The 11,480-nt window shown below is 46.3% G+C and overlaps 1 protein-coding gene across 11 annotated transcripts in view; it reads right to left on the bottom strand.

The window, feature by feature from the left end:
* Positions 1-11,480, bottom strand: part of NLRC3 (NLR family CARD domain containing 3) — a 42,749-nt gene that overhangs the window by 27,478 nt on the left and 3,791 nt on the right. For 2 of the 11 annotated variants that reach the window (XM_033235940.1, XM_033235934.1), the window contains exons 2-4: positions 2,673-2,754; positions 847-908; positions 25-226 (exon numbers count right to left, since the gene is read on the bottom strand). In XM_033235940.1, coding sequence (XP_033091831.1) covers positions 25-202 — 178 coding nt within the window. In that variant the 5' untranslated portion in view covers positions 203-226; positions 847-908; positions 2,673-2,754. Of the gene's footprint in view, positions 1-24; positions 361-722; positions 909-2,437; positions 2,595-2,672; positions 2,755-11,480 lie in introns of those variants that run through there. The other 9 variants (XM_033235933.1, XM_033235939.1, XM_033235936.1 and 6 more) reach the window with 8 other exon arrangements.

The following is an 11,480-nucleotide window of genomic DNA, read 5'->3' as shown; positions in this document are numbered from 1 at the left end:
GTCTGCCTCCCAAGCCAGTCCTACCACTGCTGCAGGGCCCCAGCGGGGAGTCCGGTGTCTTGTCCAGGGCCTGAGGCGTCTGGGAGCCTTGACTGCCCTTCCCAGACAGCAGATCCATGAGGGCTTTCACCTGCTCGGCCGGGGAGCCTGTGCCGTGGCCCTGGCCGGCCTCCCTGCCCGTCTGCACCTCTTGCTTCCTCATGGGGTTGGGGAGTACTTCTAGGAGCTGTGAAGAGAGGGCCTGAACCTGCTGCCTGCCGTGCCTCCCACCCAGCAGTCTGGGACAGGTGAGCAAGTCCCCAGGAATGGGGTCAGGGATCCCGTCTTCCTCTTTCCTCAGACTTTGGGTGGCCCACTGACCTGATTTCTTTTTTTTTTTTATTTTTTTATTTTTTTATTTTTTTATTTTTTATTTTTTATTTTTTATTTTTTTTTTGAGGCAGAGTCTCGCTCTGTCGCCCGGACTGGAGTGCAGTGGCCGGATCTCAGCTCACTGCAAGCTCCGCCTCCCGGGTTTACGCCATTCTCCTGCCTCAGCCTCCCGAGTAGCTGGGACTACAGGCGCCCGCCACCTCACCCGGCTAGTTTTTGTATTTTTAGTAGAGACGGGGTTTCACGGTGTTAGCCAGGATGGTCTCGATCTCCTGACCTCGTGATCCGCCCGTCTCGGCCTCCCAAAGTGCTGGGATTACAGGCTTGAGCCACCGCGCCCGGCCACTGACCTGATTTCTAAGAACGGACTGGAAGGGCCATTTGTTCCTGGATGGTGACAATGATCACACGAATGCAGGGGCCCAGTGGATGAGAACTGGGGCCCTGGGCTTGCACCCTGGCCCTGCCACTTACCAGATAGGTGACCGTGGGCAGGCTGAGTCTCCTCTCTGCGCCTTGGTGTCTTCATTTGTGACCTGGAAATGGTGATGAGGTTACAAGTAAGTTCGCTCAGAAGGCGGGAGGAATGAAAGAAACCACCCTGTTGGAAGATGTGGGAAAAAGGAAAAAAAAAGAAGCTACTCTGGGGATGCTACACTGTGTGATTCTGACTGACATTCTGGAAAAGGCAAAAGTAGGGAGACAGGAAGACAGTGAAAGAAAGGGCCAGTAGGGGCCAGGGGTTGGGAGGAGGGGTGAACCGGTGGAGCACAGACGATTCCTAGGGCAGTAACATGACTCTGTAGGGTCCTACAGTGGTGGGTCCATGTCATTATCATTATACATTTGTCCAGACCCACAGAATGTACAACTCCCAACACTTTGGGAGGTCGAGGTGGTGGATTGCTTGAGACCTGGAGTTTGAGACCAACTTGGGCAGCATAGAATCCATCTCTAAAATTTTTTTAAAATTAGCCAGGTTGGGGGTATGTGTCGGTAGTCCCAGCTACTTGGGAGGCCAAGGCAGCAGGATCGCTTGAGCCTAAGAGGTCGAAGCTGCAGTGAGCCATGATCACACCATGGCACTCCAGCCTGGGTGACAGAGCAAGACCCCATCTCTAAGAAAAACAAAATAAAACAAAACACTCTGAATTATTCTTGCTACTGAGTTAAAGCAAAAAAAAAAAAAAAGAGTGAGCCAGAATATAAACTAAGGGTGTTGGCAACATGCCCATGTAGGTTTACTGATTGTAATCAATGGACCACTGTGGCAGGGGACGGTGATAGTGGCAGTCTGGGTGGGGGCAGGCATGGGGCATATGGGAAGTCTCTGTACTTTCCCATCAGCTTTTCTATAAGCCTGACCAGATGCGGTGGCTCCTGTCTGTAATCCCAGCACTTTGGGAGGTCGAGGCGGGCAGGTCACTTGAGGTCAGGAGTTTGAGACCAGCCTGGCCGATATGGTGAAACCTTGTCTACTAAAAATACAAAAATTAACTGGGCGTGGTGGCTCACGCCTGTAATCCCAGCATTTTGGGAGAACGAGGCGGGCAGATCACATGAGGTCAGGAGTTTGAGACCAGCCTGACTAACATGGAGAAACCCTGTCTCTATTAAATATACAAAATTAGCCAGGCATGGTGGTACATGCCTGTAATCCCAGCTACTCATGAGGCTGAGGTGGGAGAATCACTTGAACCTGGGAGGCGGAGGTTGGAGTGAGCTGAGATCACGCCATTGCACTCCAGCCTGGGCAACAAGAACGAAACTCTGTCCCAAAAAATAAATAAAGAAATAAAAAATAAATTAGCCAGGCATGGTGGCAGGTGCCTGTAATCCCAGCTACTCAGGAGGCTGAGGTAGGAGAATCACTTGAACCTGGAAGGTGGAGGCCGCAGTGAGCTGAGATAGCACCACTGCACTCCAGTCTGGGGGAAAGGGCAAGACTCCATAATCCTAAAATTGCTTTACAAGGAAAAGCTTATTAATTACAAAAAGGAAATAGAGAAGAAGGAGGAGTTGAAAAAGAGAAATTGCTGGTTCTTAGAGCAGCTGTTTTTCTTACTATGTTCCTGGGGTCTCCTGGGAGTGCAGGAACTCCTGGGCTCCCAGCAGCGCTGTTGGCCTGTGATGTAGGTCATGTGATGCAGAAATGCAGAGAGGCAAAGCCGAGGCCCCCCACTCCCATTTGCCTCCTTGTTGCCAAGACTGGTTGTCATCCTGCCCCCACGGCCCTCCCACAGCCAAGGTGGACACTGAGGCTCTGAACTTGCGTCCACCCACCCTGCTTCCCTCCTCACCGGGCGCCCTGGCCACAGCAGCCCCTCCAGCGCAGCCCCAGGAACTCAATGGATGGGGCTTAGCCCTCCATTGTCCACGGTTCTAGGAGAAAAAACACAATGTGGCTAGCAGAGGTGATGGCCCACTGCTGCTGATGGCAACCGTGCCTTCAAAAATAACCCCAGGTGTTGTCACTGCACAGAGAAGCAGGTTGGACCCCACCTGTCCACAGGGCATTTCCCTGGTTCTCAATGTTTACCTTAAGAGTTTGCTGTCAGGCTGGGCGCAGTGGCTCACACTTGTAATCCTGGCACTTTGGGAGGCCAAGGCGGGTGGATCACCTGAGGTTAGGAGTTCAAGACCAGCCTGGCCAACATGGTGAAACCCCATCTCTAATAATAATACAAATGAGCTGGGTGTGGTGGTGGGCGTCTGTAATCCCAGGCACTTAGGGGGCTGAGTCAGGAGAATTGCTTGACCCTGGAAGGCAGAGGTTGCAGTGAGCTGAGATCATGCCACTGCATTCCAGCCTGGGCGACAGAGCGAGACTCCGTCTCAAAAAAAAAAACCAACCAAACAAACAAAAAACTTGCTGTCTGCAGCCCTGGGATTCAGCAGGCTCCCTCACCTTGGATTTGCAGTGGGGAGCCTGGCTTTTTCTTTTTTCTTTTTTTTGAAATGGAGTCTTGCTGTGTCACCCAGGCTGGAGTGCAATGGCGTGATCTCAGCTCACTGAAACCTCTACCTCCCAGGTTCAAGCAATTCTCCTGCCTCAGCCTCCCGAGAAGCTGGGATTACAGGCACCCGCCACCACACCTGGCTAATTTTTGTAATTTTAGTAGAGGTAGGGTTTCACCGTGCTCTCCAGGCTGGACTCGAACTCTTGACCTCGTGATCCCCCACCTCAGCCAAGCCTGACATTTTAACACAGGTGATGCTTTTTATCTGAAAAATGATAAAAGAAGCTTAGCAATAAGTAAATAAGTAATAAGTAAATAGTAAAGTAAAAAGTAAAATACCATTTTTCAGGCATTCACGTCATGGTGTTGAAAAAGTAAGGAGTGCGATCAATTTGAGGTTGGTGGCACCCAGGCCAGCTGAACTAACCTGGAACATTAGGAACAGGCCAAGGCAAGGCCAGTCTCCTTATGCTGCCCCAGATCTTGTTGGCTCTTCGCATTCTTTTATTCTTCTAAATGTCAAAACCAAGAGGGATAAAAAAGATGGGATTTTGGGATAGGCACAGTGGCTCATGCTTGTCATCCCAGCACTTTGGGAGGCTGAGGTAGGAGGATCACTTGAGCCCAGGAGTTTGAGACCAGCCTCGGCAAAGTAGTAAGACCCTAGCTCACAAAATAAAAATTAAAAAATTAGCCAGGCATGGTGGTTCACACCTGTAGTCCCAGCTACTGGTTAGGCTGAGGTGAGAGGATTGCTTGAGCCTGGGAGGTTGAGGCTGCAGTAAGCAGAGATTACACCATTGCACTCCAGCCTGGGCAACAGAGTGAAACCCTGTCTTAGGAAAAGAAAAAGATGGGATTTCAATTGACATTGCCTCATGTGCATGGGTCCATGTGGGTAATCTGCGGTCTTTTAGATCCTTCGGTAAAACTTTATATTTTTTCTCACCTCGATCTTGCCAGTTCCTTATTTGCATCTAGATATTTTTAAAAATAGTTTTTGTTGTATGATGAATATTGTTGATATAACAGATGATTGACTTTTGTTTATTTTATCTCATGTCTCATCAACATATTAAATACTCACATTGGTTCTCATCATTTTCCAGTTAATTTTCTTCAGGTTTTCAAATTACTTCAGCAAGGCTGGGCACGGTGGCTAACACGCATAATCCCAGCACTTTGGGAGGCCAAGGCGGGCAGATCACTTGAGGTCAGGAGTTTGAGACCAGCCTGGCCAACATGGCGGAACCCCATCACTACTAAAAATACAAAAGTTAGCTGGGTGTGGTGGCGTGTGCCTGTAATCCCAGCTACTGGGGACAATGAGGTTGGAGAATCGCTTGAACCCGAGAGGAGGAGGTTGCAGTGAGGCGAGAATGCACCCCTGCACTCTAGCCAGGGTGACAGAGAGAGACACCATCTCAAAAAAAAAAAAAATTATTCAGCAAGAATAATTTTTATCTCTTCATTTCTGAAAACTTTGTGTGTGTGTGTGTGTGGTGTGTGTGTGTATATATATATATATTTTTTTTTTTTTTTTGAGGTGGAGTCTCGCACTGTCACCCAGGCTAGAGTGCAGTGGTACGATCTCACTGTAGCCTCTACTCCTATGTTCAAGTGATTCTCCTGCCTTAGCCTCCCCAGTAGCTAGGATTACAGGCATGCACCACCATGCCTGGCTAATTTTTATATTTTTAGTAGAGATGGGGTTTCACCATGTTGACCAGGCTGGTCTCAAACTCCTGACCTCAAGTGATCCCGTTTTGGCCTCCCAAAGTGCTGGGATTATAGGTGTGAGCCACCGCACCCAGCCCAAAAACTGTAACTCTTATTTGAACAATTTTACCACATTGGCTAGGCCTACCCCTTCCCTAGAGCAGTGAAGTTGCTGCAGGCCTTCTTGTTTTACTCTAGACTAGACCAGGAGTGGTTCTTGCCCAAACTGTTAGGTGTGATGTTTGTGACAGATTTCTAGTTAGTTTTCTTCTCCAAGGGAGGAAGATTTCTTGTGTTCTGTTACCATTCAAATACTATTATGTAATATTTGCTGAAGGCATACTGTTTTCTGGATTTTCTGTTAAGCACTATATTTCCATAATTTATTTCTCATAATTTTCAATACCAGTATTTCTCCCATTTTACGGATGAGGACACTGAGGCTCAGAGAGGTTAAGTGACTTGTCCAAAGATACATAGCTGGGAAGTGGGAGTTGGGATAGAAACCAATTCCTCACTGACATACCAGTGCTTGTGCTATATGATCTACTGCCTCTTAAGGTAGTTTTACACTTTGTTTTGTTTTTTTTTTTTTTTTTTGAGACAGAGTCTCAAACTCCTGACCTCAAGTGATCCACCCACCTCGGCCTCCCAAAGTGCTGAGATTACAGATACGAGCTGCTGCGCCTGGCCACATTTTTTTAAAATGAGGAAAGTCTGTTAAATTAGCAAATTATTTTTTAGCATATATTGATATATGATTTATTTCTTTTCATTTATTCAACCAGCAAATATTTATGGAGAGCCTGTTATATGTTCTAGGCCCTGGGGATGTGAAGGTGACCAAGTTAGATCAAGTCCTTGACCTGGGGTTTGACGGGTAAGGGATAATGACAATGGAAAGGAAAACAAGTCAATAAGCAAGGCAGTTTCTGCTGGTGGTTAGTGCTGTGGGTGGAATAAACTGTGACTGACAAAGAGGCCTGGAATTCTAGGGAGAGGGGGAGCAGAGGTGGTAATTGGGGAAGACTGCTGTGAGAGGCCTCTGAGAAAAAGCTATCTAGGAGCAGAGAGGGCGAGAGAGAGTCATGCAGAGAGCTAGGGGAGGGGCATTTCAGGCCAAGGAAACAGCAGGTGCTCAGAGGAAATGCTGTTGGAGCACAGTAAGTGAGCAAGTGGCACCACCCCCCTGGGATGGGAAAGCCAGTCACCGCTGTTGTAAGGAGTTTAGATTTGTTTTAAGTGTGGTGGGGAGCCACTGGGGGGAGTGACATGAGCAATGGATATTAGATCTCTCCTGGAATCCATGAGCTACACGAAACGATTTTCTGATATTGAACCAACTTTGCATTCTAGAATACAATCTTTCATTTATATTATTAAATAGAAGATGTATATATTCCATATATGTAAAAAATGCATGGGCTAGCACAATAATAGATATGTAAGTTAATAGAACAGGATATAGAGGCCAGGAACAAATATATTATCTACATATTAAGGAGTTTGGTAACATGACAAAAATAGCATTTCAAATCAGTGAAAATGGCATTGGGGCAATTGACCAGCCTATGAAAAATATTTTCCAGCTCTACTTCACATTAAACACAAAAGTTATTTTCAGGTCAACTAAGGAGTGAAAGTTGTAAACACAAAACCATAAAAGCACAATTTAAAAATATGAGATAGTATTTTAAAATATTATTTGGGTAAAGGCTTTTTACAGTGAGACATAAAACTCAGAAGTCTCAGCCTGGGCAACATAGTGACACACCATCTCTACAAAAAAAAAAAAAAATAGCTGGGCCTGGTGGTGGGCATCTGTGGACCTAGCTATGGGGAGGCTGAGGTAGGAGGACCCCTTGAGCCCAGGAGGCTGAGACTGCAGTGAGCTATGATCGTGCCACTGCAATCCTTGGATGACAGAGCAAGACCCTGGCTTAAAAAAAAAAAAAAAAATTCATGAAGAGGGAGACTAGTATATTTGCCTTAATTGAATTAAAATATTAAATATTTAGTTTGATCTTATATAATTAACCTATTATAAGTAATAATAGATGCCATAAAGTTGAAAGAAAAACCATAAGCCAGGAGTCAACACTTGCAACATACATGAAAAAATATGAACATCCTTAATATATAAAGAATGGTGATAAATCAATAATAAGTAACCAAATAAAATTATGAACCCCAAATGAAATAGAAAAAAGGACACAGAGAATTCATCGAAGTATAAATGACCAAGATATTGAAAAGATGCTCAGTGTCACTAAGGATGAAGAAAAAAGCAAAAGAACAAACTATCATTTTTCATATGTCTCTGGTGAATATTATAAGAACATAACAGACTGCATTGGTGAGAATGTGGAGGTAGTGGGAATCTTTTTTTTTTTTTTGAGACAGGGTCTCACTGTGTCACCCAGGCTGGCGTGCAGTGGCACGATGAGGGTTCACTGCAGCCTCAACTTCCCTGGGCTCAAGTGATCCTCCAAAGTAGCTGGGACTATAGGCGCACGCTACCACACCCAGCTAATTTTTATATTTTTTGTAGAGACAGGGTCTTGCCATGTTGCCTAGGCTGGTCTGCAACTTCTGGAGTCAAGCAATCTTCCCACCTTGGCCTCCCAAAGTGCTGGAATTACAGACATGAGCCACTGTGCCAGGCCTGTAGTGGGAATCTTAATACATAGTGGGTGGAAGTATAAATTAGTATAACAATTCTGGATTATCATTTACCATTATCTATTGTCATGAAGTATCTTTTGTCCTAGATATTCCACTTTTGGGAATTTATCCTAAAGAAATACGTGACCGGGCGCGGTGGCTCACGCCTGTAATCCCAGCACTTTGGGAGGCTGAGGTGGGCAGATCATGAGGTCAGGAGATCGAGACCATCCTGGCTAACACGATGAAACCCTGTCTCTACTAAAAGTACAAAAAATTAGCTGGGCGTGGTGGCGGGCGCCTATAGTCCCAGTTACTTGAGATGCTGAGGCAGAAGAATGGCATGAACCTGGGAGGCGGAGCTTGCAGTGAGCCGAGATTGCGCCACTGCACTCCAGCCTGGGTGACAGAGTGAGACCCCATCTCAAAAAAAAAAAAAAAAAGGCTGGGCGCGGTGGCTCAAGCCTGTAATCCCAGCACTTTGGGAGGCTGAGACGGGCGGATCACGAGGTCAGGAGATCGAGACCATCCTGGCTAACACGGTGAAACCCCGTCTCTACTAAAAAAAAAAAAAATACAAAAACTAGCCGGGCGAGGTGGCGGGTGCCTGTAGTCCCAGCTACTCGGGAGGCTGAGGCAGGAGAATGGCGTAAATCCGGGAGGCGGAGCTTGCAGTGAGCTGAGATCCGGCCACTGCACTCCAGCCCGGGCGACAGAGCAAGACTCTGCCTCAAAAAAAAAAAAAAAAAAAAGAAAAAGAAAAATATATGTATATGTGTGTATATAGATATATGTGTGTATGTGTGTGTGTGTGTGTGTGCCAGGCGCGGTGACTCACACCTGTAATCCTAGCACTTTGGGAGGCCGAGGTGAGCAGATCATCTGAGGTCAGGGGTTCGAGACCAGCCTGGCCAACATAGTGAAACTCCGTCTCTACTAAAAATACAAAAATTAGCTGAGCGTGGTGGCACACACCTGTAATCCCAGCTAGTCAGGAGGCTGAGGTGGGAGAATTGCTTGAACCCGGGAGGTGGAGTTTGCAGTGAGCTGAGATTACGCAACTGCACTCCAGCCTGGGTGACAGAGCGAGACTCTGTCCCCCCTCCCCCCCCCAAAAAAAGAAATATGTGGACAAGTTCCTTGTTTCTTTATGATAAAGATGTAGCTATAAGCATTATCACGGAAGCCAGAAATTGAAGGGAAATAAAACTAAATTTCTATCAAAGGTAATTGGTGAAGTAAATTATAGTCTGGTTATACAGTGGATTACTATGTGATCATAAAAAAAAAAAAAAAAATTGGCCAGGCATGGTGGCTCACATCTGTAGTCCTAGCACTTTGGGATGCCAAGGCATGCAGGTTGCCTGAGCTCAGGAGTTCAAGACCAGCCTGGGCAACATGGCAAAACCTGGTCTCTACTAAAAATACAAAAAATTAGCCTGGCATGCCTGTAGTCCCAGCTACTTAGGAGGCTGAGGCACGAGAATCGTTTGAGCCCAGGAGGCAGAGGTTGGAGTGAGCCGAGATCATGCCACTGCACTCCAGCCAAGGCGAGAAAGTGAGACCCTGTCTCAGAAAAAATAAAAAATAAAAAATAAGGTCAAATTACATGTCAAACTGGAAGAATGTCTACAGTATATTTTTGTCTTAATATCACAAAGGTTTTAATCACTTTCTTTGAGGCATGATTTATGTACAATAAAATGTATCCATTTTAACACTGTACAGTTAGATGATTTTTGACAAATGTATACACCTGTATAACTACCACAACCAAAATAGTCAACATTTCTTTCTCCAATAAAATGTTCCCTTCTGTTTTTTATAGTCTATCCTGACCACACTCCTCTGGCTCTAGGCCTTTGGTCTACTTTTTTCACTGTAAATTAGTTTTGCCTTTTCTAGAATTTCACGTAAAATGAATCACACAGTATCTATGATGTATTTTTATGCAGAAAAATATCAAGATGCAAGGCTGGGTGCGGTGGCTTATGCATTTAGTCTAGCACTTTGGGAAGCTGAGGAGGGAGGATCACTTGAGCCTGAGTTTGAGACCAGCCTGGGCAACATAGGGAGACCCCTGTCTCTACAAAAAATACAAAAATTAACTGGGCATGGTGGAGTGCACCTATAGTCCTGTAGGCTGAGGTGAGAGGATTGCTTGAGCCCAGGAGGTTGAGGTTGCAGTGAGCCATGATCGAGCCACTGTACTCCAGCCTGGGCAACAGAGTGAGTGAGACCCTGTCCTGAAAAAATAAAAATAGGCCAGGCGTGGTGGCTCACACCTGTAATCCCAGCAGTTTGGGAGGCCGAGGCGGGCAGATCACCAGGTCAGGAGATCGAGACCATCCTGGCTAACATGGTGAAACCCTGTCTCTACTAAAAATACAAAAAATTAGCCAGGTGTGGTGGCAGGTGCCTGTAGTCCCAGCTACTTGGGAGGCTGAGGCAGGAGAATGGCAGGAACCCAGGAGGCGGAGCTTGCAATGGGCCAAGATCATGCCACTGCACTTCAGCCTGGGCGACAGAGTGAGACTCCATCCCAAAAAATAATAATAAATAAATAAATAAAATAAAATAAAAATAAAGGCCAGGCGCAGTGGCTTACGCCTGTAATCCCAGCACTTTGGGAGGCCAAGGCGGGCGGATCATGAGGTAAAGAGATGGAGACCATCCTGGCCAACATGGTGAAACCCCATCTCTACTAAAAATACAAAAATTAGCTGGGCGTGGTGGCAGGCGCCTGTAATCCCAACTACTCAGAGGCTGAGGCAGGGAATTACTTGAACCCAGGAGACAGAGCTTGTAGTGAGTCAAGATGATGTCACTGCACTCTAGCCTGGGCGACAGAGCGAGACTCTATCTCCAAAAAAAAAAAAAAAAAAATCAAATATCTAGGAATAAATCTAGCAAATATTTGCAAGACCTCTATACTGAAAACTATAAAACATTACTGAGAGAAATCAAAAAACATTGAAAGGAGGGATGGAGGCTGGGCGTCATGGCTCACCCCTATAATCCCAGCACTTTGGGAGGCCAAGGTGGGTGGCTTGCTTGAGCCCAGGAGTTTGAGACCGGCCAGCCCGAGCAACATGGGCAAAACCCTGTCTCTATAAAAAGTAGGAAAAAAAAAAAGTTAGCTGAGCACCGTGGCACATGCCTGTAATCCCAGCTACTCAGGAAGCTGAGGTGGGAGAATTGCTTAACCCCCGCCTTCGAGGCCACAGTGAGCTGAGATCTCACCACTCCACTCCAGCCTGGGTGACAGAGCAAGACCCTGTCTCAAAAAAAAAAAAAAAAAAAAAAAAAAAAAAAGTTAAGCTAGCAACTATCTAAACATTCAAAGGTATGTCAGCCCAAACGAAGTGGTGCTGCTGTCTGCCTGGTAAGCCAGAGGCCAGGACACGGGGGCCTCTGTCCTTCTCTCCATTGTGTGACATTAGGGTGTGGCCAGGTGGACACAGCCTCCTGTTGTTGGATGTCCAGGTGCACCCACCAGGTGACCAGCCCTGCTGCGGAGGGCAGGAGTGGCCTGGAGGATGAGAGGACCGCATGGAAGAAGTCCCAGCCCAAGGCCTCTCAGCTCTGGTGGGGCATCATCTGGAGTCTTATTGATTGATTGATTTAAAATTTTGGTGAAATACACACCACACAAAATTTACCATTTTAACCATTTAAAAAATAATTTTCCTTAAAAAAATAGAGACAGGGTCTTGCTTTGTCACTAAAAAATAAAGACAGGGTCCTGCTTTGTCAGCCAGGCTG

The sequence above is a fragment of the Trachypithecus francoisi genome, unplaced genomic scaffold, assembly GCF_009764315.1.
Source record: "Trachypithecus francoisi isolate TF-2019V2 unplaced genomic scaffold, Tfra_2.0 Lachesis_group15, whole genome shotgun sequence".
NCBI lineage: Eukaryota > Metazoa > Chordata > Mammalia > Primates > Cercopithecidae > Trachypithecus > Trachypithecus francoisi.
Note: the sequence above shows the minus strand (reverse complement) of the source record. Positions and strands in the feature narration are given on the sequence as shown.